This window comes from Pan troglodytes, chromosome 21 (genome assembly GCF_028858775.2).
Source record: "Pan troglodytes isolate AG18354 chromosome 21, NHGRI_mPanTro3-v2.0_pri, whole genome shotgun sequence".
In the NCBI taxonomy this organism is placed as follows: domain Eukaryota; kingdom Metazoa; phylum Chordata; class Mammalia; order Primates; family Hominidae; genus Pan; species Pan troglodytes.
This window is the reverse complement of record NC_072419.2, coordinates 7,137,721-7,164,195: the sequence shown is the minus strand read 5'-3', so window position 1 is coordinate 7,164,195 and position 26,475 is coordinate 7,137,721. Positions and strand designations below refer to the sequence as shown.

Below are 26,475 nucleotides of genomic sequence, written 5' to 3'. Positions count from 1 at the left end.
CCAGAAAGACCAGGTGATTCGAGGGCGGACACTTTCAATCCCAAGCAGTGACTCCTGGGAGTCGGAGTGACAGAGGTGGAGCACTTTACAAACTTGAGATTCAGGGCTGGGCGCGGTGACTCACGCCTATAATTCCAGCACTTTGGGAGGCCAAGGCAGGTGGATCACCTGAGGTCAGGAGTTCGAGACCAGCCTGGCCAACATGGTGAAATCCCGTCTCTACTAAAATACAAAAATTAGCCGGGCATGATGGCGGGTGCCTGTAATCCCAGCTACTTGGGAGGCCGAGGCAGGAGAATTACTTGAACTTGGGAGGCGGAGGTTGCAGTGAGCCAAGACTGTACCACTGCACTCCAGCCTGGGCAACAGAGCAAAACTCCGTCTCAAAAAAAAAAAAAAAAATACCCAAAACTTGAGATTGCAGTGGCTGCCAGTCGCTCCCATCCCTTACCCTGTTCATCTCAAGCGTGGCTGTTCCTGCCCACACTGCATCCTTGAGGACACCACACCAGGAAGCGTCAGGGCAGGGTGATCTTCAGTTCTGAGTCACTCAGGCAAATTATTGAACCTGAGGGGGTGGAGTCATGGGAACCCCTGAATGTGTAGTTGGCCAGGAAGTGTGGGTAGCCTGGGCACCCCATCTGTGACTCCATCGGAAGTGTGGGACTGAACCCTTTAATCTGTGGAACCTGACACTAGCCCCAGTTGGTGTCAGAGAGCTGGAAAAGTGTCAGAGAGCTGGAAAAGTGGTGTCAGAAAACACCACACAGTACGCAAGGCTGAGGGGAAACGCCAGTGTAAAAATAACACGTAACAAGTGTAGGTGGTTTGGGGCCAACAAAGCCCAGGAGGGCTCGGGTTCAGGGTCTGTGGAGCACTGGGGCCGGGCAGGATGGGCTGTAGTGCTGTGGAGAGTTGAGGCTGCCTTAGGGATGATTTGGGGGTGAAGATAGGCCTTGACCTGAGCTGGGTTTGGAGGGAGAATTATTAGTGGCCTGATGGGGTCTTAGACTGAGGGTCGAGTGTGTCCCTTCCTTCCTGGCTGGGTGAGCATCTAAGTCACTGCCTCTCGGAGGCTCACGTCCATAACAGTAAAGCAGGGATGGTCTTGGCCCTCCTGGAGGGCTTCCTGCAAGGGTGTTGGTGAAATGTGTTTCTGTTTGTGAAGCTGTGCTAGTGCTGTTGCCATTTTCATGAGCAGTTACCAATCAACAAACACCTGTAGCCAGCCCTGCACCGGGCCCACGATCACCCAGGGATGAAGTGGTGACCGAAAGCAGGAACAGGCCGGAGCCTTCACCAGCTAAGAGGTGAGACCCTCAGCTGGGGCTGAGACCCAGCCTGGCTGTATCTTCCTCCCCCTGCCACTGTCCCCTCTGGTGTTCTGGTGGTGGCCCCTGCTGCCAATTCCTGCTCCTCATGAGGGCCCCTGCTCCCTGGTCTTTTCTCCAGACGTCCTCATGGTTGGCACTTGGGATCACCAGGCTGCGGGCTCACCTTCAGCTGCCTGCATTTGAGCAGATTCCATGCCAGCCCCAAGCACTAGAGGAAGACACCAGTGAGCGCCGGCATAGGCCGACGGGCTACCCTCAGTGGCAGCTGCTCTTTATCTGAGCAATGGGCTTCCACTCACCTTCCCCTGCCCCTGTCCTGCCCCGAGGAGAGAATGATCACTGTGTCACTCAAGTACCTTTGGGACCTCCTGCTGCTTCCTCTCGATGGTTTGAGTCCAAAGCCCTGGGGTTTGGTTTTCGTTCGGCCGTGGAGAGTTGGTGCTGGCCTCTCAAGTTCTGGGCCCCTGGCATGGGTGAGCCTCGGGAGGTGGAGGCACCTCCACCTGACCCTGCAGTAGAGGGTGCCCTGGGCCTGCTCGTCTTAAGACCTTTCACTTGCAGGTGCAAGGCGGGTGGAGCTGAGGCAGGAACCGGGGTTGGCTCTACACAGCTCCCTGCTCCTCCGCACCACTGCAGCATGGATGGGGCAGGCCGAGCAAAGCCACAGCCAGCACAGCCCTCTCTGCTGGTCTCGCCCTCACCTGTGATATGCCGTGTGTAGAGCCCCACTTCATCTTCCTCTTATGAGAAAAAGGATGGTGCAAGAGCACTGGAAAGGCCTCGGCGTGAGTCCTGGGGTGGTGAGAACTGTGGCAAACTGGAGCATGTACACCCCATGAAGAGATCTGACATCTCTGTGACTCCATTCCCCCCAGGTGGAAGTGAGGACCTGGCATTACCAAGCTTTGACATTTTCAAGAGAAGCGGGGCATCTAGATTTTAATGTGGTAAAAGAGGTTGCCAATTTAAAAAGATTGGCAACCGATTTAAATTTCTAAAACAACACTGGGTGGACTGGTTACAGCCTGTGGCACCACAAGAGAACAATCTCTGCTTTTGTCTCATGCCCAGGCTCCTGAGAGACACCAGGCCAGGCCCTGGCAAGAGAGGGGAGAGTGGGTATGAGACAGCGTCTGCCTGAGCTGGTCCCATCCACACGCCTGCAGCCTGGCTCTCCTCTGCTTTTTCTGTTTCCTCCCAGTCAGTGGTTCTGCCTGGGCCTTTCTGCCTCCAGGGCCGGGGAGGCTGCCTGAGTGTGCCCCTCATCCTCTGCGACGGTTGACTGCCCTGAGCCAATGCAGGCAGTGCCGAAGGACCCAGTCCACTCACACATTCTCAGACAGCTCTGCGCACAGTGACTGGGGCCAGCTCTTGAGTCCTGGCATCCAACGGCAGGTGGCAGTGCCTTTCCAGTTGCTAGAACAGGCCCTTCCCCACAAAATCACAGGCCTTCAGCAGCAGAGGCGCCCTCTGCCTGCTATGATGATGGTCACGTCACAGCGTGGACAATGTGTTGGGCATCAAATACCAGATCTCAAAAGGGGAAGGGGGGTGGGTCACAGAACGGAGGAAAGTCTTACAGAATGAACATCCCAGGACCCTGTCTTAGTAACCTCCGACCCGCACAGAGTGGGCTCTAGTAAATACTGCTGAATCGATACTTTGCCATCTTGCTTGAGATGAGAAAATTAGGATGGACAACCTCACCCCTTAACTGCAGCAGCTTCGTTCCTTCTTGAACTATCTACCTGCCAACCCTAGATGCCTGCTGAGAGGTCAAAAGGGAGCAGGAGTGGCAAGACTTCCCCTCCCGCCCTTAAGCCCATCCTTCTCTGCAGACTTGACACACTGCACACTCTACCTGTCCTGGCTGACGGTGACCCAAGAGCATCCTTGCCCCTGAGGCTGGGCATGGGGTCCACGTGTAGTAGAAAGGTCCCAGTGCTCAGTCACAGCCTCATTCTACCACAGATGGACTGACAAGTCAACTTTCTGATGCAGTTCCCAGAGACCTCAGGATCCTGCCTGTGCGTAGAGTCCCAGGCCAGGACATTGACTTCCTCTCAAGGACATCACACTCATCCCTTCCCAGAAAACCATTTTAATTATAATAGCTTACACAGGCTGCAGAGAGGGAGACGCAGAGCCGGACCTGACGGGCTGTGCTTTCAAAACTGTGCAGTCTCCTTCCTGGCTCTGAACAGGTTAGCAAGAGTTCTAAGAGGCCCCAGGCCTCCAACCACAAAGGCAGAGAAGTTAGCCCCAGAAAGCTGACAGCTGAAGGCGGGGAGGCTGGGAGTGCTTGGTGTTTGACAGATGAGTGTTGCAGTGGGAGGAGTATGGAGTCACAGAGGCTCCACCCAGCAAGGCCTCCGGCCAGGGGCTATGTTTAAGGCTGGGGTCAGGCAGAGGTGGGAGCTGCAGGGAAGAGAAGTCTGGCCGGCAAGCCCCAAGGGAAGGACAAAGGCACTGGGGCAGATGTGACCGTGGAGAACCGCAGTGCAGGCAGGGCCCCTACGACGCTACAGCAAGCAAGGCCATCCACGAAGCTCCCCGAGCTACATTCTAACTGAATGTGGATGTGGGGCTGGGTCAGCATGTGGCCCCACCATCTTTAGCTCAGTGGCAGTTCTGACAGCTTGGGTGGCAAGGAATCCCATTTACCCTGCAGCGGCAGCCCCCGCTGGTGTCTCCTGGGCCCTAGAGGATGGGAGGAAGGGAAGAGAATGTCAGCGTGGTGCAGAGACTGCCCCCACAGCCCAGCACTCTCCCACCCCAGGCCTCTGCCTCTGCCGGTCCTCCTGCAAGAATGGCCTGGTCAGCCTCAGCTACCTGATGGAGAGTCACTGAGGCCTTTTCTGGGCTCCCACAGCACTCAGTCTACCCACGCCTAGATCCGGGAACAGGCCAGGGAGAGGATCTGACCACTCTGCATATTCTAGACATGTCAGCATGCGAGAGGGCAGTTTCCTCTGCCTCCACCTGTCTGAAAGTCTACCTGAACGTAACAACAGGCCCCCAATTCCAGAGCACACCCCTAATAACGACAGCTACCATCTGCAAGGGTGCTCACCAAGTGACAGGCTCTCTAAGCACTTCTCTTGCAATTTTTCCACTTGATTCTGACAACAAGCCTGAGATAAGCCCAGCTATCATCTCCATTTCACAGAGGAAATGGGGCTGACAGAGGTGAGTGGCAGGCAGCCTAGTCACACAGTCAGTATGTGCCAGAGCCAGGGGCCAATCCACCTCTGACTCCAGATCGAACCTTTACTCGCTGTCCTCTAGGGCAGGGGTGGGCAAACCTTTTCTGCAAAGGGCCAGTCATTTTGGGCCGGGCAACCATACGGCCTCTGCCTCTGTAGTGTAAAAGCAACCACAGCCAACATGTGAATGAATGAACACGGCTGTGCTCCAAAGCACTTTACCTACGGACACCGAAACATGGATTTCATGTAATTTTCACGTCACAAAATAGTCATCTTTTGGTATTTTTTCAACCATTTAAAGATGTAAAGAACATTCTTGCAGCACAGTGGCTCACGCCTGTAATCCTAGCACTTTGGCAGGCCGAGGCAGGTGGATCACCTGCAGTCGGGAATTTGAGACCAGTCTGACCAACATGGAGAAACCCCGTGTCTCCTAAAAATACAAAATTAGCCAGGCGTGGTGGCGCATGCCTGTAATCCCAGCTACTTGGGAGGCTGAGGCAGGAGAATTGCTTGAACCCGGAAGGCAGAGGTTGCAGTGAGCTGAGATTGCGCTATTGCACTCCAGCCTAGGCAACAAGAGTGAAACTCCACTTCAAAAAAAAAAAAAAAAAAAAATTCTTACCTCGGGAGCTGTACAAATTCAGGTGCTGGGTTGGATATGGCCCATGGGCTGTAGTTTTCCCAGCCCTCCCCTAAGGCAAAGCCCACAAGGGCACCCTCTCCACACCACCACGAGCAAAGACTCACCCCAGGGCCCCAGCGTGGGCCCTTGGTGACCCAGCAGATCTCGGTGTGGCAGACGGTGCAGCGGATCCAGTCGCAGCCGTCCTTCTTCTGCACCACGATCTGGCACTGGGGGCAGCGCATGGCCTCGCCCTGCTGCAGCATCACCTGGAGTGGGGCAGGTGCTGGCCTTGGGGCGGGGCTGGGGCAGTCACCCAGCCTGGCCCCTCCCCATGGCAGGGAGAAGGTGGTGACCCTCTAGAGCTGTGGAGTCTCTCCTGTGTGGCTCTGCCAGGCCAGGCTCCATCCAGCAACCCCCTCTTCATTCCTGTGGTCTCCACCCTCCACCCAGACGCTCTTCCTGACATGACCATTCGGCCTAAGTCCCACCTCCGGATGGGAGTGACAGCCAGAAGGGAGGTCAGAGCCTCCAGGGATGTGTGAGCACAGCCCTTACTGAGAAGCTCCCAGCTCCCACCTGGATCCCAGAACTTAAAATCCCTAGGCCTCGGCCCTGTCCCAGCCTCACCTTCAGCATCTCTGTCGTCTGCCGGGCAGCCACATCGTTCTGAGCCCGCAGGGCCAGGTCCTCCTGATACTCCTTGCAGTTCATCTGCTCATGGATGGCCTGTAGCGGGTGAGGGACTCAAGGTAAGAAGCTTCCTCGGGGGGTTAAGAAGCTGGGAGAGGTGAGGTGCAGGGCAGGAGTCCACAAAGGCACTTAATGCCTCTAGCTGTAGTCACTGGCAGGACCTCACTTTGTAATGCATAAGCCATTTTACAGAAGAGGATACTGGCGCCAGGGAGGTGAAGTCAAGGTCATCACATATGCTAACAGCAAAATATACCTCAGCCTCCTGAGTAGCTGGGACCACTGACATGTGCTGCCACACCCAGCTTATTTAAGTTCTGATGGGCACAGAAATCCCTTATACCCCTAGGGTGAGACCCTGCATCCCTGCCAAGGGCCTGCCCGGGGTTACAGGCCCAATGACCCCAGACTGAGTTTGCTCAGGCTGAGTCTGAGACCAGGCTCCAGACCTGTTTACCGGCTCCTCACCTTCAACTTTTGAGATGAAGCGGCGGGGACAGGCCTGGGGGAAGGATCAGGTAGGGCTGTCTAGGTTTGGGGTCAGCACTCAGTTGAGGACACGGGTGGAGACGTGGTATAGGGCCAGGGTCCGGCCTTAGTCTGTCACAGATTCAGTCAGAAGCCAGGGTCAGAGCTCGGCTCAGGGTCTGAGCTGAATATGGGACCACCTTAAGTGACAAGTGCAGGGTCAGGTTTGGTCAGAGGCCAAGTCTATGGACTTGGATGGGATCAGGGCTCAATGTGGGACTGGGATTCAGTCTGTGACTGGGGTCAGACTGGCCCAGGGTCGGGGCTCCATTGTGAACCAGGGCTGCCTAGGTTTGAGGCTCCATCTGGGGCTGGGGCTGGGACTCCGTCTGTGGGGCCAGGGCTCGGTTCAGGCTCAAGCCACACTCTCCCACTGACATGTAGCTCTAAGTCATGACCAGCAGGCCAGTGTCACAGCTCCCTTCCCAGGAGAACAAGCACTGCAGTGTGGTGAGCTCCAGGCAAGATGACAGTGACTAGGTGGGGTGAGTCCCTGCCCCACCTTGCAGAGCAGGCAGTTGACGTGGAAACACACAGGGCAGGTGAACTCATTGACATCATCCTCAAAGAAGCACCATCCCTTGCAATCTGGGGTCTTGCAATGGTAGCTGAAGGCACTGCGGTTTTCAGCAATGGAGATGCCCAGGTCTAGAAATCGCTGGTAATCCTCAGGGGTCAGGAGCTGCCAACACACCATGTCCTTGCTGCTCAGGATTCAGAACACCTGACATATGACCCTTGACCACTAAATACCCTCCAGAAAGCCCCCAGCCCATAAACTCCAACCCAGCCCCAGGCTCTTTTCTTCATGTAATCCTCATAGTGTTGAAAAACTCCACTCAAAGAGTGGATTTTAGGCCAGGTGTGGTGGCTTACACCTGTAATCCCAGCACTTTGGGAGGTCAGTCAAGGCAGGAGGAGTCCTTGAGGCCAAGAGTTTCAGACCAGCCTGAGAAATACAGTGAGACCTCATCTCTACCAAAAAATTTTTTAAAAAATAAAATAACCAGGTGTGGTGCTCACACCTGTAGTCCCAGCTGCTTGGGAGGCTGGGTTGTGAGGATCGCGTGAGCCCAGAAGGTCAAGGCTGCAGTGAGCCATGACTGATGCACTGCACTCCAACCTGAGTGACAGAATGAAATCCTAGCTAAAAAAAAAAAAAAAAAAAAAAAGGAAAAGAAAAGTAAGAAGAAAGTGAAAGAAAGTGGGGGAATTTCTAAAAGTTCTGGAGGTGGATGGTGGTGATGGTTGCACAACAGTGTGAACGTACTTAATGCCACTGAACTGTACACTAAAAACTGGTTAAAATGGTAAATGTTATGTCTACTTTCTCACAATAAAGAAAAGAACATAAGTAATAAGCAATGTTGGGAAAGACATGATTAAACTAGTATCCTATAAAGAAAACGTGGCACATATATACAATGGAGTACTATTCGGCCACAAAAAAGAATGCAATCCTGCCATTTACAGCAACATGGAAGAACTGGAGGTCATTATGTTAAATGAAATAAGCCAGGCACAGACAGACAAACGTTACATGTTCTCACTTATTTGCAGGTGCTAAAAATCAAAACAACTGAACTAATGAGGACAGACAGTAAAAGGATGGTTACCAGAGGCTGCAAAGGGTAGTGGGGCGTGGCAGGGGAGTGGGGATGGTAAATTGGTACAAAAAAATAGAGTAAGACCTAGTATTTGATAGCACAACAGACTGTAGTCAATAATTTAATTGTACATTTTATAATAACTAAGAGAGGTTAACTGGATTGTCTGTAACACAAAGGATAAATGCTTGAGGGGATGGATTCCCCATTCTCCATGATGTGATTATTACGCATTGCATGCCTGTATCAAAGTATTTCATGTACCCCAGAAATATATACACCAACTATGTACCCGCAAAAATAAAAAATAAAAATTGAACAAACTAGTATGCTAGTACATAGCACTGAGAAAGCAATGTGGCAATAACGTTTCAACCATCCCAAACTTTTCTAACCCTTTGGTACCCATCCCACTTCTTTAAATTTATCCCAAGAAAATAATATATAAGATGCACCAGCCAGGAACGATGGATCACGCCTGTAATCTGAACACACTGGGAGGCCGAGGCGGGCGCATCACGAGGTCAGGAGTTCAAGACTAGCTTGGCCAACATAGTGAAACCCCATCTCTACTAAAAATACAAAAATTAGCTGGGCGTGGTGGCATCTGCCTGTAGTCCCAGCTACTCGGGAGGCTGAGGCAGGAGAATCGTTTGAACCTGGGAGGTGGAGGTTGCAGTGAGCCGAGATCACACCAATGTACTCCAGCTTAGGCAACAGAGTGAGACTTCGTCTCAAAAAAAAAAAAAAAAAAAAAAAAAAACAAAACTACACCATGCAAAACATTCCTTGAAGGAGTATTACAAACTGAGAAACTAGAACTAAGAGGTATAAACAGTATATGTGCTATTGAGATTTGTAATAATCTTTAGAAAAATTCTATAGCAAAATAACAAAAGCTAAAGCTATTGTATCCATGCTGGTTACAATGAGGCAGAAATCATGCCTATGTTATATGTAACAGTGGTTGGTGGTTATGAGAGTTACATTTGTTAAAATTTACCTGACTGCATACTTACAATGAGTACATTTTATTGTGTGCAAAGTATACTTAAGTAAAGTTGACTTAAAAAATCGTATCTGGCTGGGCACGGTGGCTCATGCCTGTAATCCTAGCACTTTGGGAGGCCGAGGTGGGTGGATCACCTGAGGTCAGGAGTTCAAGACCAGCCTGGCCAACATGGTGAAAACTCGTCTGTACTGAAAATACAAAAATTAGCTGGGCATGGCGGTGTGCGCCTGTGGTCCCAGCTACTTGGGAGGCTGAGGCAGGAGAATGGCGTGAACCCGGGAGGCGGAGCTTGCAGTGAGATGAGATCGCGCCACTGCACTCCAGCCTGGATGACAGAGCGAGACTCTGTCTCAAAAAGGAAAAAAAAAAAAAAAAAAAATTGCCCGGAGATACTGAAGGAAATAGGATAAAATGCAATTGGAGGATTTCCTGGGTTTGTGGGTGATTTTCTCTCTGATTTCTGCTCTGGTTCTATGTGGTGAGGCATATTTTTCTGTTTTTGTAAAAACAACCTCCACTACATTACTTGGCTGATCCCTGCCTCCTTCTCTCTGTCACACCTGACCATTTTCTGAGACTCACATCAACTCCAGTGGGCTCCAGGGAAGTTCATGCAGCCCTTTGGCATGAACCTGGCCCCAGCATAATGCCCCTTGGCTGGGGTGGACTGCACCGGGAAACCTCTAAGCAAATGGCTATGGGTGCTGGGGACATATGAAATGACTGGTCATGAGGTCTCTCCAGGCCAGAGCGAAGGAGCCTCAGCAACCACCAGAGACAACAGAGAAAAACGGGGCTGCTCCTGATATCAGAGCTGTGAACTCCCAAAGTTCTACCTCTTGTGCCTCCCCCCTTGCCCCAGGGGCAGAACCTCTTGGGCTCCATAAACACTTGGTGAAGTTGGGAGCATTCTCAGGAGAAATAGGGGCATAGGAGAGAGGCAGGGGGACAGAAACAAAGAGGGGGTCTGGTGTATGTGTTTTGTGGGGCTCTCCCATTTGGGCCTCGGCTGCCATGTCTTGGCCTGGGAACCCACACTGCCCAAGTCTGGGAAGGTCATTTCCCAGCAGTTTGAAAACCATGAATCAAGCCCAACTGTCCACTTTTCAGATGAGGAAATGGAGTCCCACAGAAGGGAAACAATTTGCTCGAGATCACCAGCAGCCAGGCAGAGAACCTGCTAACGAATTCACGAAGAGCGCCAGCGGCAAGCACACACGGACGCAGACACACATAACGCTGTGACAGACTGGCGGAGTGGGGACTCCAATTTGTTTCTGTCTCCCCGATTCCACACTTTTGGGTGGTCCCTTCCCAATGGACTCTGTGCTTGAGCACGGGACTTGCTTTGGCCAATGGGACAGTGTCAAGTGAGAAACGAGCAGACTTAGAAAGTACACATGCACTGGGGCTCCCGATGGCTGCTCTTGGAACCTCAAGACCACCATGACATGAGAAGGCCGGGCAGCCTGCTGGTGGGTGAGACACTGAAGTGGAAGGAGGCCCCAGTCATCCCAGTCATCACAGATGAGACCATTATAAACCAGGCCACCGCGGCTGACCCACCAGCCAGGCGCAGGTGAAATCAGCGAGGCCCCGCCCAGACCAGAAGAACCATCCGGGTAAGTCCAACCCAAATTATAGTCATCCCTCGGTATCCAGAGAGAATTGGTTCCAAGATCCCTGCAGATACCCAAATCCATGGATGCTCAAACCCCTTATATAAAATGGTGCAGTATTTGCATACAACGAACCAACATCCTCCCATACACTTTAAATCATCTGTAGATTATTTATAATACCTAATATAACATAAATGTTATACAAATAGTTTATGCTGTATTGTTTTTTAAATTTGTTTTTTATTGTAATTTTTTTGTTTTTTTAAGAATATGTTCTATCCACCGTTGCTGAATTCTCCAGTGTGGTACCCACAGATACAGAGGGCCAACTGTCCTAACTTGCAGATTTATGAGCTGAATAAATGACTGTTGTTTTGAGCCTGCAGTGATTTGTTACACAGTAAGCGCTAACAACAACAAAGGCTTACTATGTGACAAGCACTACTCTCAATATATAGATATATGTTTTCAGACGGAGTTTCGCTCTGGTTGCCCAGGCTGGAGTGCAATGGCACGATCTCAGTTCACCACAACCTCCGCCTCCCGGGTTCAAGCGATTCCCCTGCCTCAGCCTCCTGAGTAGCTGGGATTACAGGCATGCGCCACCACACCCAGCTAATTTATGTATTTTTAGTAGAGATAGGGTTTCTCCATGTTAGTCAGGCTGGTCTCAAATTCCCGACCTCAGGTGATCCACCCGCCTTGGCCTCCCAAAGCGCTGGGATTACAGGCATGAGCCACTGCACCTGGATGTAGTACTCTGAATTCTATACACATATCCTCTGCTGTAATCTTTGCAATCCTGGAAATAGAAGCTGTAACTCTGACTAACAGAGATGAGATGGAGGCATAGAGAGGTTCAATATCTGACTTGTGGTCACACACCCAGGCCACCAGGCTCCAGAGTTCCCTATTCTATACACATATCCTCTACTGTAATCTTTGCAATCCTGGAAATAGAAGCTGTAACTCTGACTCTAACAGAGATGAGATAGAGGCATAGAGAGGTTCAATATCTGACTTGTGGTCACACACCCAGGCCACCAGGCTCCAGAGTTTCCTAATTTTTTTTTTTCTTTTTTTGAGGCAAGGTCTCACTCTGTTGCCCAGGCTGGGGTGCAGTGGCACAATCACAGCTCACTGCAACCTTGACTTCCTAGGCTCAAGCAATCCTCCCACCTCAGCCCACTCATCCCAGACCCCACCCAAGTAGCTAGGACTACAGGCGCATGCCCCCACGCCTGGGTATTTTTTGAATATTTTTTGCCATGTTGCCCAGGTTGGTCTGGAACTCATGGGTTCAAGCAATCTGCCCACTTCATCCTCCCAAAGTGCTGGGATTACAGGTGTGAGCTGCCACACCCAGCGGAGTCCCTGACTCTTAACAACTCTGCTGTCCTTCCTTCATAGATGTGGTTTCTTGACTAGCTACTCCCCTCAATTCTTTTTCTGCTTGGGGTCTCAACACCCCACATGGACAAAGCTCTTGAAAAATGTCTGGGGGGCTGAGGATGAATGATCGCTTAAGCCCAGGAGTTTGAGACCAGCTTGGACAACATAGTGAGACCCCATCTCCAAAAAAAAAAAAAAAAGAAAAGAAAGATGTCTGCTGCCTGCTCAGGGCCCAGTTCCTTAGGACTTGGGGTATGTCTCCCACCCTGAGGCCTTACCGCCTTGATCTCCCTCTCCAGCAGCTTGCCCGAGCACGAGTAGGTGTTGTCAATGAAGGGGCAGGAGACCTCTGCCTCCTGGCTGTTGCGGATGGTGCCCTGCAGGCACTCCCTAGGGGAGGGGAGGGGAAAAGAGTTAGGATCATAGGAACCCCCTTCACTGGGGACTCCACCCCTCACATGGCAAGGCCTGACCCCAGGGGCCTCACTCAGTCACCCCAGGTGGACTTCTCCTCAATATCTCCTTCCTTCCCATCCCTCTCACCAACCCATCACCAAGGCCTCCACCCTGTCTCCATCCTGCCGCTCTGATTCTCTGGTCCAGGCCCCACATCCCCCACCTGGGTGACTCCAGGAGCCTCCTCGCTGGGCTCCCTGCATCCATCTGGCCCCTAAAGTCTATCTCAGAACAGCAGCCATGTCTCCCCAGTGACCCCCATCCCACCCAGAACAAATCCCAACTCCTCACTGCTGCTCACGTACCCAACACCTCTCTATCCTGCTCTGATTACCCCCTTCATCCCTCTGCTCCAGCCACCAAGAGACCTCCTCAGTCTCCTCCAACAGGCCAGGCCCACACCCCACACCTACAGCAGGCCTTCCGGTCCCTGCTCTGGGGCTACCTCCTTGGAAGCTTCCAGACCACCCTCTCTGGGAAGGACTCCTGTTGTCTCTTAATGTACTGTATGTAGCATTTACACAGTTCACAAGGACATCAACCAGCGATTATCCGATTCTCATCAGCCTCTCTGCTGGAATGTAAGCTGCAGGAGGCAGGCACGGAGCCTGTCACCCAGGGGCGGCTCCACAAGGGTCCGCTGTGGTGAGTGGGTCTGTGTTCCCCACATTCAGGGGTGGAAGGGCCATGACAGGAGACTCAGAAACTGGCAGATGCCCACAGCGAGGCTGAGAGCAGCGAGGCTGAGAGCAGCGTGGCTGCAGGAGCCCGGGCGGTGAAAGGTAGAGGGGAAGGGAGGCTCTGGAGTCTCCCCCCACGCCTGCGCTCACGTCTAGGCTGCTTCTCTTATGAGCCATGTGGCCTGGGGTAAGGTGCTGGGCCTCTCTTTCCCTCAGGTTCCTCGTCTGCAACATGGGGAGACGGAGCCTACCTCGTAGGTTTTCGCGGGCGTCCAATGAGGTATCAGAGCACAGGGCCCCACCCACGTCCAGCCCTGCGTAATTGGCGGCTTTGATAAAGCTGCATTGCCGGGGGTGGGACTGGGGGCCGCACCTGCAGAAGGTGTGCAGACACTCACGCAGCACCACGGCCTCGCCGGGCGCCAGCACCGAGTAGCACACGGGGCACTCGGCGGGCTCGGTGTTCAGCACCAGGTTCCTCTGGTCCAGCTGGACGTGCTGCAGGTAGTTCCCCTCCTGCTGCTGCTGCTTCCGCTGGGCACACGGGGCGGGGCCACGGGGCGGGTCAGGGCCTCGGGGGCGGGTCAGACCACGAAGGGGGAAGGGCCAGGGGGCGTGGTCAGGGCTGGGTCAGACCAGCAATAGGCAAAGCTGGGAGCCAGTAGGGATGGGGGATGGGGGTGGGGGATGGGGGATGGGGTGGGCAGGAGCAGGCACGTTGGGAGGGGCGGGGCTGGGAGTGAGGCCAGGTGGAGGTGGGGAAGCCAAGGGAGGGGAGGCCGGCCAGGTAGCCACGGAAGGCGCCAGGAGAGACAGCAATGGCAGCAAGGTAAGGAAGGGGGCCGGGGTCTGAGTGGTGAGTCAGGTAGCAGGGCAGGGCCCGGGCCAGGGCTGGTGGAGCCACCTCAAGTTCAGGGGTGGGGAAGTGACGAAGCCGGGGAGCTGAGACGGGAACAGGAGTGGGGTGGCCGGGGGCAGCACCGGGTCCAAGCGGAATGCAGGTGGGGCCAGGGGTGAGATCAGAATGGGGAGCACTCGGGGATCAATGTCTGTGTCATTAGTGCGTGTGTCACGATGGGGGCGGGGTAGGGCTAAGGCGTAGGACCGGGGTCGGGGGTCATCCCCCTAGGGGGCAGCGAGGGGCCAGGCCAGGCTCTCAGGAAGTCAGGGGTGGGCCCAGCCCGAGAGGGAAGAGGTCAGGAGTAGGAGAGTCCAGGGTGAGGTCACGGCGAGGTGGAGCAGGCTTAGGTCACAGACAGGTGGGGGTGAGGTCCGAGCTGAGGTGTGGTCATGGCTAGGGTGCTGGGGTCATGGCTAGGGTGCTGGGGTCATGGCTAGGGTGCTGGGGTCATGGCCAGCCATACTCGTGTGGTGTGTCAAAGCTGGGGATGGAGCCACAGCCCACGTGGGAGTGGGGCATGTGAACCTGGATGTGCGCCACAGCCAGGGAGCGGGTCTCAGCCACGGGGTGACCTTTGAGAGAGGGCAGGTCACAGCCAGGTGCAGGGTCACTGCCAGCAGCATGGTTGGGAGGGGCAAGGCAGTAACGGAGAGGAGCGGCAATGCGCAGGTGTCTCCCTTCCTGGCCTACACCTCCCCCGTGCGGTCTGCAGGTGTCTGTCCAGGGACTTTCCCGCCCACCTGCTGGTACTGACGCAGCGCCTCCTCCTCGCCAGCCAGGCGCGCTCGCTCCTCCTCGTCGGGCTGGTATGAGGCGGGGACCTGGTAGGCCTCGGGGCGCGCCCGGCAGCACATCTCACAGCCAGGCCGCGTGGGCTTGTTGATGAAGGTGCACCCGGGGCACTGCCAGCCCACCTGGGAGCAGAGGGTGCTGTGAGCCCGACTGGGCAGGGTGAGGCAAGGGAGGGGCACAGAAGAGGATACTGAGGCCAAGGACAGCTTACCGGTGGGGGCTCAGGCACTGCATCTGGCTGCCCCCGTCCGGGTTCCTGGGGGACCCCGGGCTTTGGGGGGCCTGGCTCCAGAGGGCCCCGCGGCTGCAGCGTGAGGTCCTTGAAGCCCAGATCTGTGGAGGAGGGTTAAAGGGTGGTGGTTCCACGCGGCCCACTTGGTCCACACCCATGGGGGTGGGTCTCCCTGAGCCAGCCAGGCAGACCCTCCCCCTATCCTCTCCCTCCTCCCTGGGGGTACCTCCAGCTTCCATCTGGCCAAGTGGGCATCCTGGCTCCCCCAGGGTCAGGGTCCCTATTCCACCGATAAATGCTTCTATGTCCTTTGAGCTTCAAAATCCAGCATAACACCAGCCCTTCTGTGCCTCCTGAAGGATGCACCAAGAGGGACCCAAGAGCACCGCTGAGGCAGTCCTGCCAAAACAGTGACTTGATCCATTCCGGAGGAAACATCAGCCCCCAACCCCCGCCAAAAAAAAGAAACTGGCCTGGACTCTTTGAAAGGGACTGAGACATGACAGCAGAATGCCAAGTCTTTTGCTATAAATGACAATAGTGGGACAACTGGTAAAATCTGAGTAAGATCTGTAGACTGGATACCAGTACTGTATCAGCGTTAGTTTCCTGAGTTGGATTGTTATACCTAGTAATGTAAGAAAATGACCTTTCTTTTCAAGGAAATGCACACTGAATTATTTAGGGGAAAGAGACATCATGTCTGCAACTTACTCTCAAAATGGTTCAGAAAAAAAATAATTTTATATAGAAAGAGAATGATAAAAGAAAGCAAATGTGGGTTGGGCGTGGTGGCTCACACCTGTAATCCCAGCACTTTGGGAGGCAGAGGCGGGCGGATCACAAAGTCAGGAGATCGAGACCATCCTGGCTAACACGGTGAAACCCCGTCTCTACTAAAAATATAAAAAATTAGTCGGGCGTGGTGGCGGGCGCCTGTAGTCCCAGCTACTCCGGAGGCTGAGGCAGGAGAATGGCGTGAACCCGGGAGTCGGAGCTTGCAGCGAGCCGAGATTGCGCCACTGCACTCCAGCCTGGGAGACAGAGCGAGACTCCATCTCAAAAAAAAAAAAAAAAAAGAAAGCACATGTGGTAAAACCCACATGAAAGGTACACGGGAATTCTTTATATACTACTTTGTAAAATTTAGCAACTTTTCTGTAGGTCTGAAACATTTCAGAAGTTAAAAATTAAGAATAAATACTAGTTATCACCATCACTGTCATACCCAATTTATGCTTTTAGCAAACTGGGCAGCAGATAGGAGCAACCTTGCCCAAGGTCACACAGCTGGGAATGCCCGAGCCTGGACAGAGTCCACCCCTCCCCATGCCAGCTGTTCTCATGATGGGTCCCTGAAATGCTCCCTCCCATGTGTCTTAGGTCCTCTCTTCCCCACTTGGATAGGGTCCTCTGGGTGAGTCCCTGACTAAAAACCCAGGGGCTCTGCCCCTGCTTGCCGTATGCCCTCAAGTGAGTCCAGGGCCCCCGCTGGGTCCGGCGGTGCTCAGGGCAGAGCCTCACCTTCCAGCATCCGCAGCTGCCGCTCCCGCTGCAGCTCCTGAGGGTTGAGGGAGGTGTTGCGGGCTGACAGCAGATAGAGGTAGGCACTGTCCCCATTCTGCCGCACCCCATGGGAGTGCAGGGTCTCCTGGTCTCGTGCCAGCCGCTGCCCAATCACCCACTGCTGCAAGACTGGTGGGAAGCCATAGTCCAGAAAAACCTGGTGGGGGCAAAGAGAGGGAGAGTGGGAAGGGAGGGCCAGAGGAGAGAGAGGAAGCAGGAGTGAAAGGGAGAGCCTTCACCCCAGTGTCACCCTCAGCCTCCTCACTCACCATGTCCTTGAGAGACGCCACTGTCATATCAGGGCGCACTGTGAGCCAGATGGTGACGGTGTGCATCTGAGCATCCTCCACGCTCACCCACAGCCTGCAGAGAACAGCAGGGGCTCAGCATGGGCTCTGGCCAGGGGTCCAGCCTCAGCCACCGGCTACAGACATGTACATATTTGCACACAGGCACATGGCCATGCACACACACACACACACACACAAACCCCAGTCTGGGGTAGGCCCCACCCATGCTTCTTCCTTTATTAGAACCCACCAGTTAGGCCCCTCCAATGGCTCCACGCTACTCTTAGAATCAACTCGTGGCAGCACACGAGGGCCTCCATGATCTGGCACCTCCCTGACCTCTCCAACCTCTTCTGTCTTCTCTCCCCTGCTCCTTAGTGAAACCACCAGAAGTTGTTGTTAACTACGTGCTAGGACTGTTTAATGCACTTCATGCGTGTTAACTCATTTAATCCTCTCAACGAGCCCATCAGACAGGTACTGCCGTATCCCTGTTTTACAGATAAAAATGTGAGGCACAGATAGATTCCAGTGACTCTGCCAAACTAAGCAACTAATAACTGTTAGAGGCAGGGTTCATTTGTATGTCTTGATTTAATTTTAAGACACAGGCTCTCTTTCGGTGGCCCAGGCTGGAGTGCAGTAGTGCTACCTTGGCTCACTGCAGTATCAACCTCCTGGGCTCAAGGGATCTTCCCAACTCAGCCTCCCAAGTAGCTGGGACCACAGGCTCATGCCACCATGCCTGGCTAATTTTTTAAGTTTTTGTAGAGACAGGGTCTCACTATGTTGCCAAAGCTGGTCTTGAACTCTTGGCCTCAAGTGATCCTCCTGCCTTGGCCTCCCGAAGTGGGATTACAGGAGTAAGCCACTGTGTTCAGCCAGAGGCAGGATTTAAATCTACATGGTATTATTCCAGAGAAAGTGGTTTTAACTTTCTTGAGGATCCTCCAACATGTTTGGGAAATCAAAAACATGAAAAGATGAAAAAACAGAACCGACCCCAAAGGAAACAGAGATCATTTAGGGTATGGAACAATAAGCAACAGTGAAGTCTAACTAGTACCTTCAGAGAGATTTGGGAAAACACTGCATTCAGAAAGCAAGAAAAGGCATGAAGCAACCAAAAAATGAGGAAGAGTTCCTGCACATTAAAAGTGACTGCTGAATCCCAGCACTTTGGGAGGCCGAGGTGGGTGGATCACGAGGTCAGGAGATCAAGACCATCCTGGCTAACACGGTGAAACCCCGTCTCTACTAAAAATACAAAAAAAAAATTAGCCAGGCACGGTGGCGGGCGCCTGTAGTCCCAGCTACTCAGGAGGTTGAGGCAGGAGAATGGTGTGAACCCGGGAGGCGGACCGTGCAGTGAGCCAAGATCGCACCACTGCACTCTAGCTGGGCAACAGAGTGAAACTCTGTCTCAAAAAAAAAAAAAAAAAAGTGACTGCTGACTAACTGAAACTTTCTCTCTAACTACCAGTTACAGGAAAAACGGGAGATAGCAAATGACACCATGATAGTCTGGGTATTTGTCCCTGCCCAAATCTTATCTTGAACTGTAATCCTCAGTGTTGAAGGTGAGGCCTGGTGGGAGGTGTTTGGGTCATAGGGGCGGCTCCCTCACAGCCTGGTGCTGCGCTCACTGTAGTGACTTCTCGCCACAGTGAGTCCTCGTGAGATCTGGCTGTTGTAAAGTGTGGCACCTCCCCACCAACTCTCTCTCTTGCTCCCTCTCTCACCATGTGAAGTGCCTGCTCCCGCTTCAGTAAAAGCTCACTGAGGCCTCCCCAGAAGCCAAGCAAATGTCAGGACCATGCTTCCTACACCACCTGCAGAACTGAGTCAATTAAACCTCTTTTCTTTACAAATTACCCAGTCTCAGATATTTCTTTGTAGCAATGCTAGAGTGGTCTAATACATACCATGAAGAGGTAATGGATAAATCCAGAATATGGGGAAAATTCTAGAGGTCAAAAGACCAGGTTTCTTAAAAAAAAAAAACTAGTGGCATAAAAATAGAGGAGAATAAAAGGGACTTAAGACATATTAAGAAATGCTATATGTAGATATTGTTTGGCTCCTGATTTGAAGAAACCAATTGTAAAAAGCACTAATGAAATAGGAAAATTTGAATATAAACAGGGCATTAGCGGATTTTAAGGAATTCTTATTCCTTTTCTAAGGTGTGATAATAGTATTGAGGGGTTTTGTTTGTTTTTGTTTTTTTTGAGACAGGGTCTCACTTCTGTCACCCAGGATGGAGTGTAGTGGCATGATCTTGGCTCACTGCAGCTTCAATCTCCTGGACTGAGGTGACCCTCCCACCTCAGCCTCCTGGGTAGCTGGGACTAGATGGGCGCACCACCATGCCTAGCTAATGTTTTGTAGAGACAAGGTTTCACTATGTTGCCCAGGCTGGTTTTGAACTCATGGGTTCAAGCAGTCCACCTGCCTCAGCCTCCCAAAGTGCTAGGATTACAAGCATCATCCATCGTGCCCCGCCAAGTCCTAATTTTTTGAAGACACATACTAAAGTATTTAAGGATAAAATAATATCTGAAATTTACTTAAAAGCAGTCCAGAAAATGCTCTCAAAATTCTTCAGGTAAACAATTTGAATACCCAGTCAACTATCAATGAATTGACAGAGCAAAATATAGAAATTTTTAAACATGCAAAGACTCTAAAAGTTTACCACATTTTCCACGTGAAAAGTTCTTGAAAAACAAAAATAGATGAGTCTGATACAGGAGAATAGAAGAAAAGTAAAAAATGAAAAGGACTGGATCTTAACCCCAAAATGTTCTTCCAGCAAGAAGGGTTTTGAAACATAAAAGTGCATATGGTTTCAACTGCACTAGTTATTCTATAGTGAATAATATTTCCATAATCAAAATACTATAAATCCTTTCTAGTAGTGTTACACTTTTAGAATCAACCTAGAGGCAAAGCATAAAGGCCTTAATTATGTTAGAAAACAAAATTTTTTAAAGCTATAATCTTAACACTATCAACAAAAAAAATACAGCTGGAGCTCTCTCATCCAATGTGACATCAGGATCGCTGGTGAACAGCAGAGAATCACAAAAACAGCTGCAGACAAAGCTTAAACACTTTTAACTTACATACTATAAATGCATATTCACTGGCCAGTCTCTAGGTGTACAGCCAATGGCTTTTCTCTCTTTCTTTCTTTGAGACAGGGTTTCACCTTGTCACTCAGGCATGATCATGGCTCACTGCAACCTCAACCACCTAGGGTCTAATAATCCTCTCGTCTCAGCCTCTCAAATAGCTGGGACTACAGGTGTGTGCCACCCAGCCTGGCTAATTTTTTTATTTTTTGCAGAGACAAGGTCTCACTATGTTGCCCAGGCTGGTCTTAAACTCGAGTTCAAGCCATTCTCCTGCCTGAGCCTCCCAAAGTGCTGAGCCGCCATGCCCAGCGTGAGTTTATACCTGCTCATTGGAGTTTCCCAGGGATTTTTCTTTTTTTTTTTTTGTATGAACCACATCGATATAATTTCTAGCAGCAGCTTCTTTAAAGCGAGCAAGAACTTAGACACACTCCTGAAGCATCAGAGCACAGAGCCCTTCTGGATTTTTACTGTATTTCCTTACTACTGTCTCACCCAAAAGTGTTAATCTTTTTTTTTTTTTTTTGGTGATTTGTCTCTTATCTTTTTAAAGCAATCAGCTTATTTTCACAGAAACAACTCTTTCAGCGCTCATGTTTTATTAATTAATGTAATAGCTAAGTAAACTATGTTATTACCAATAACACATACAACAGGTATCATTTGCTAGGAAGCATCGGGTCCATCGATGAGAACCCAACAGCAGGTCTGAGAGGTGCCGGTTGCCCAGAGCCTCTCAAAACTCAGGTTCTGACCCAGCAAGTCTGAGGTGGGACCTGAGATTCCCCCCATGTTGTGGTCCACAGGCCACACTTTAGTAGCAAGATGGTGGCTGACATTGTACATTTTACAAAGGAAACGCCAGTGCCAGTTAGTTAATTCAGGGGATCAAGTGGAAGTCAACTGGGAAAGTGTCCACAATGATACTTCAACAAAAAAAGTAAGGAAAAGGAAAGGTGGAAGATGAGTATGTTAACTTCCTCATTTTTCATAGCAAGGAGTACACAGGTACTGTCTCAAGCAATCATTTCAAGAAGTAGGTATCTCAATATTTTGTTTAAAATCAAGTGGCCAATGATCTACAGATTCAATGAAATCCCTACCAAAATCCCCAGTTGTTGTTTTTTTTTTTTGCAGAAACAGACAAGCTGATCGTAAAATTTATATGGAAATTCAAGAGACTTGCAATAACCAAAACAATATTGAAAAAGAACAAAAGTTGGAGAACTTGTATTTCCTGATTTCAAATACTATGAAGCTATAGTAATTAGTGTGGTACTGGCATAAGGGCAGACATATATTATAGTTCAATGGTATAGAAATGAGAGTCCAGAAATAAGCACTCACATTTATGGTCAATTAATTTCCAAAAAGGGTTAAGATGATTAAACAGAGGAAAACAGCCTTAACAAATAGTGCCGGCACAACTCAATATCCACGTGCAAAAGAATGAAGTTGGACCCTTACCTCACACCTTGTATAAAAATTAAATCAAAATGGACCAAAGACCTAAATGTAAGAGCTAAAACCATAAAATCTTTAGAAGAAAATATAGAGGTAAATCTTCATGACCTTGGATGAGGCAACGATTTCTTAGATATGACACCAAAAGCACAAACAACAAAATAAAACATAGACTAACTGGACATCATCAAAATTTAGAACTTTTGTGCTTCAAAGGATACCATCAACAAAGTGAGAAGACAATCCACAGAATGAGAGAAAATTTTTGCAAATCATGTAGCTGATAAGGCACTTCTATCTAAAATGAATAAAGTACTCCTACAACTCAATATAAAAACATAAACCCAGCCGGGTGCAGTGGCTCATGCCTGTAATCCCAACACTTTTGAAAGGCCAAGGTGGGTGGATCACCTGAGGTCAGGAGTTCAAGACCAGCCTGGCCAACATGGTAAGACCCGTCTCTACTAAAAATACAAAAATTAGCCAGTGTAGTGGTGGGCACCTGTAATCCAGCTACTCAGGAGGCTGGGGCAGGAGAATCACTTGAACCTGGGAGGTGGAGGTTGCAGTGAGCCGAGATTGCACCATTGCACTCCTGCTTGGGTGACAGAGTGAGACTCCATCTCAAAAAAAAAAAAAAAGATAAACCCAATTTTAAAATGGGCAAAAGACCTGAATAGGCAAACCTCCAAAGAAAATATGTGCATGAAAAGATGCTTAACATCATTTGTCATCAAATGATTAGGAAACTGCAAATCAAAACCACAGTGAGATACCTCTTCAAACTTACTAGGATGGCTATAATCAAAAAGATAAACAACAACAAGTATTAGAGACAATGTGGAGAAACTAGAACCCTCATATATGCTGGTGGGAATGTAAAATGGTGCAGCCACTTTGGAAAACTGTCTGGCATTTCTTCAAAAGGTTAAACATAGAGTTACCGTATGACCCAGCAATTCCACTGCTAGTGTGTATCCAAGAGAAATGAAAACGTGTCCACACAAAAAGTTGGACACAAATGTTCACGGCAGCATTGTTTATAATAGCCAAAAAATAGAAACACCCAAATGTCCATCAACTGATTTAATGAGTAAAGATAATGAGATATGTCCATACAATAGATTATTATTTGGCAATAAAAAGGAATAAAGTTCTGGTTGGGCATGGTGGCTCACACCTGTAATCCCAGCACTTTGAGAGGCTGAGGTGGGAAGACTGCTTAAGCCAGAAGTTCAAGACCAGCCCAGACAACAAAGCAAGACCTTATGTCTACAGATTTTCTAAAAATTAGCCAGGTGTGGCTGGGTGCGGTGGCTCACGCCTGTAATCCCAGCACATTGGGAGGCAGAGGCGGGCAGATCATGAGGTCAGGAGATGGAGACCATCCTGGTTAACATGGTGAAACCCCGTCTCTACTAAAAATACAAAAAATTAGCTGGGCGCGGTGGCGGGAGCCTCTAGTCCCAGCTACTCGGGAGGCTGAGGCAGGAGAATGGCATGAACCTGGGAGGTGGAGCTTGCAGTGAGCTGAGATCGCGCCACTGCACTCCAGCCTGGGGGACAGAGTGAGACTCCCATCTCAAAGAAAAAAAAAATTAGCCGGGTGTGGTGGTACATGCCAGTAGTCCCAGCTACCTGGGAGGCCAAGGCAGGAGGACTGCTTGAATCCAGGAAGTTGAGGCTGTAGTGAGCGATGATGGCACCACTGCACTTCAACCTAGACAAGAGACCCTATGTCAAAAAAAAAAGGGGGGAATGAAGTTGTTAGACATGCTACAACATGGATGAATCTAGAAAACATGATCCTAAGTGAAAGAAGCCAGATACAAAAGGCCACATATTGCATGATTCAACTTATATGAAATTTCCAGAAGGTAGATCCCTAGAGATAAAAAGTAGATTAGTGGTTGCCTAAGGTTGGGGAGTTAGGGAAAAGGTAGAGAGATGGGGACTGACTGCTAATGAGTACCAGGTTTCTTTACAGGATGATGAAAATGTTCTAAAATTGATTGTGGCAATGGTTGCACAACCTTGAATATACTAAAAGCCATTGAACTGTATACTTTAAATGGTCGAACTGTAAGGATAAATAAATAAAACTGTTTTAAGAAAAACCAAATGGGACCCACCAAGAGCCAAAAATCAGAAACCATAAAACTACTGCCTTACTATCCAGTAATGAAAAAGCAGTCAAAAAAGAACAATAGACACTAATGTTTATTGAGTGCATAACACGCCAGGCATTGTGCAAAGTGTTTCAGCATTGAGTTTAAGTCTCCTGGAGCACAGACCGACAGTATCCATTCTCTTCCCTTCCCTTACCAAGCGAACCCCTGAATTCTAGCTGAATATCTTGGCTATACAGTCTCCCCTCAAGCTGAACTGTAGCTGTGGGAATCAGTTCTGGTCCATAGGAATTAACGGAAGAAGTGTGTACAATTTTTGAGCTATGCTCTTTAGAAGAGTGTGGAGGGGTGTCTTTCTTCCCTTCCTCCTGTGATGTGATGGCTGGATGGAGCTGGAATGGCCATTTTGCACCATGAGGAGTCTGGGAATGAATGGCAGAATAGTGAGAGAAGCAATATGAGCCTCTGAGGACTGTCGGGAGCAGAACCTCCCTATCTGGACTCCCTGCCATCAAATTTGTTTACGTCACTGTTCCGTTTTCTTCTGTTGTAGAAGGCCTAACATCCTAATACGGTACACCTCCTAACAACCCTATGAGATAGCTACTGTTACGGTCTGATTTTTAAAATGAGGACACACTGAGAGGTGAAGTGACCTGCTCTGTATTTCACAGTTGATTAATGACATAACTAGGGTTAGAAGCCAGGCCTCCTGAAGCCAGAACGTGCCATTAGGAAGAACTGTTCTACAGGCAAGAATATCCCGTCCTGCTGTCCCTTGGGTTCAGGCCAGCCATGCACTCCTCACCTGATGTCCTGCGTTGGGGAGACCTCAGGCTTCAGTTGCACACTCAGGGGCACCCGTTGCTCTGCCAGCCAGATGGCACACTTCATTGCCACCTGTTCATCCCCGCCCGCCACTGCTCGGGTGAGGCTCAGGGCCATTTCCTCTGCTGAAAGCCAGTACAGCAGGAGCCAGTTAGCACAGGGTTTATTTTCAGGAGCTGGGAGTAATGGGGTAGGAAAGGAGGCGATCCTTTGTGTGTGCTGCTTTCTGTCTTCCTGGTGAACTCCTACGTATCCTTCAGCACCCAGACTAAAAGTCCCTTTCTCCGGGAGGGGTTAATATTCCCCACTCCTCCTCATACTAGGCTCATTTGGTTGTTTGTCCTTCCCATTCCCAGGGTCCCTCATATTTCTATTCATTTATCCAACAAGCAGTTATTGAGCTCCTACTGTGTGCCACCCACTGTCCCAGGAACTGGAATCCCACAGAGATTTATAAACAGGGCCCCTCTCCTTATGGATCTCCCTGCCCAGTGGGGAGACAATGAACAAGTTTAACAAGAAAAAAAAAAAAAAGTCAGATTGCGATCCTTGCTGGCAGGGAAATAAACAGGTTAAGGAGACCAGGGGAGGCCTCCGGGAGGGGGTAACACTGAAGCTAAGACCTGAAGGAGGAGAAGCTGCACGTGTCAAGCTCCAGTGGGGAAGAGTGGTCCAAGTGGAAGGAAGAGTAAGGGCCTTGGCCAAAAAATGGTTGGATGAGAACCCAAGGAAGCCAGTGGGGCTCCAGTAGAGTGAGCATGGCGGGGTGACTGAGGACAGATATCCTGTGGGCCACCCAGGGGCTCTGGGTTTTGTTTGGAGAACACAGAGGGGCATGGGAGGGTTTCCAGCAAGGCAGTGACTGACTTCCGTTCTACAACCCTAGGTGCAGGGGACAAGAGAAGAGGCAAGTACCCCTGCTTCTCAGGTCAACTGACATCTGTCTCCCACCAGCCCAGGAGGTCTCCAAGTTCAATGCCCTGTGTCCTCTGCGAGTCCCCTAGCCCCATCTCAGCACAGAGCCAGCCCAAGGAGTTCTCAGGGCCCCAAGATGGCTCTGGAAGCCAGCAGGTACCAAAGGAGGAAACTGATGGGGAGGAGGGTAGAGGGAGGGCAGGCTAAAGCCCCCTCTCCAAGGCCCTTCTGGGCAGAGGCAAGGCCAGGTCCTGCGGGGCCCACTTCCCACCGGAAGTTCCCCAGCCACCTCCAGCCTGTGCCCACCTTTCTTGGTCTTCTCGTCCATCTGGCGTGGCTGTGCCCATCCCCCTGGGGGGGACCGTGCCTCCTGGGAAATGCTACCTCCGGGTCGCCTGGGAGAGGCGGGAGACCAGGAGCAACTCAGCCAGGCCGTGTGTCCTCCGGCGCGGCCCAAGCCCTGTGTGTGCCTCGCTGTCCCCGCGGCAGTCGGGAAGCATCACACTGCCCGGTGACCAGGCCGGGATCCTGCGTGGGGCGGTGAGAGGGCAGCGGGCGCCGAGACAGGTCCGCACTGGGCGCAGGAGGAAACGGGACCAGCCGAGGTGGGAAGAAGCGGGGAAAGGACGCCCGGACACCACCCAGCCGGGGCGTTCCAAGTCCCGGAGGACCCCCACTTGCGGGAGCGCCCCTGGCGTCCCGGGTTTCAAGGCAAAGCCCTCTCTCCTCCCGGGAGGCCCCAGTTCTTCGCAAGGGGAGCGGCTTCGGCGGAAGAGAAAGTGAAAGTGGCGGCCCCGGAAGTGGGGCGGGACTGGGAGGGGGGGCCGGAAAAATTGTCGCCTCATCCGGGACCTCCACTGCCCGGCTACCCGGCGGCGGCGGACGCCGAGTGCGGGGTCCCAGCGGTCCCGGCGCTCCTGTTTGGGGCGACCCCACCCCGTCCTCCGGGGCTGATCGCGGGTCCCCGGACTCCCGCCCGGGTCACCCTGCGGGCCGCATCGCAGAGCCGCGGGAAGGAGCTGGGCCGCGAGGCGGGGTGGGCGGGGCCGGGGGCCGCGAG

General features: G+C 51.3%; 1 protein-coding gene and 1 long non-coding RNA gene across 10 annotated transcripts; one reads left to right on the top strand and one right to left on the bottom strand.

Moving 5' to 3' along the window:
* Positions 1 to 3,419: 3,419 nt before the first annotated feature.
* On the bottom strand, positions 3,420 to 26,475 carry RBCK1 (RANBP2-type and C3HC4-type zinc finger containing 1). Of its 9 annotated transcripts, none has more exons than XR_010154124.1 (13): positions 25,722 to 26,262; positions 24,481 to 24,676; positions 16,919 to 17,012; positions 16,608 to 16,806; positions 15,063 to 15,184; positions 14,800 to 14,973; positions 13,532 to 13,692; positions 12,301 to 12,412; positions 6,892 to 7,071; positions 6,330 to 6,461; positions 5,799 to 5,897; positions 5,294 to 5,437; positions 3,420 to 4,034 (listed from the first exon to the last, which is right to left on the bottom strand). XR_010154124.1 is itself a non-coding variant. In XM_001152050.8 (12 exons), exons 1-12 carry the CDS (start codon positions 25,741 to 25,743, stop codon positions 3,954 to 3,956), a joined length of 1,533 nt encoding a protein of 510 aa, XP_001152050.1. In that variant the 5' UTR covers positions 25,744 to 26,475; the 3' UTR covers positions 3,420 to 3,953. The 9 variants fall into 9 exon arrangements, 7 of the variants coding, with proteins under 7 accessions (XP_001152050.1, XP_009434922.1, XP_063658722.1 ...); XR_010154125.1 differs by having other exon boundaries at positions 24,481 to 24,625; XM_001152050.8 differs by lacking the exon at positions 6,330 to 6,461 and having other exon boundaries at positions 24,481 to 24,625; positions 25,722 to 26,475.
* On the top strand, positions 13,888 to 15,749 carry LOC107969894 (uncharacterized). The gene is made up of 2 exons (XR_001712026.3): positions 13,888 to 13,987; positions 15,443 to 15,749. It is a non-coding gene; the product is annotated as an uncharacterized LOC107969894 (long non-coding RNA).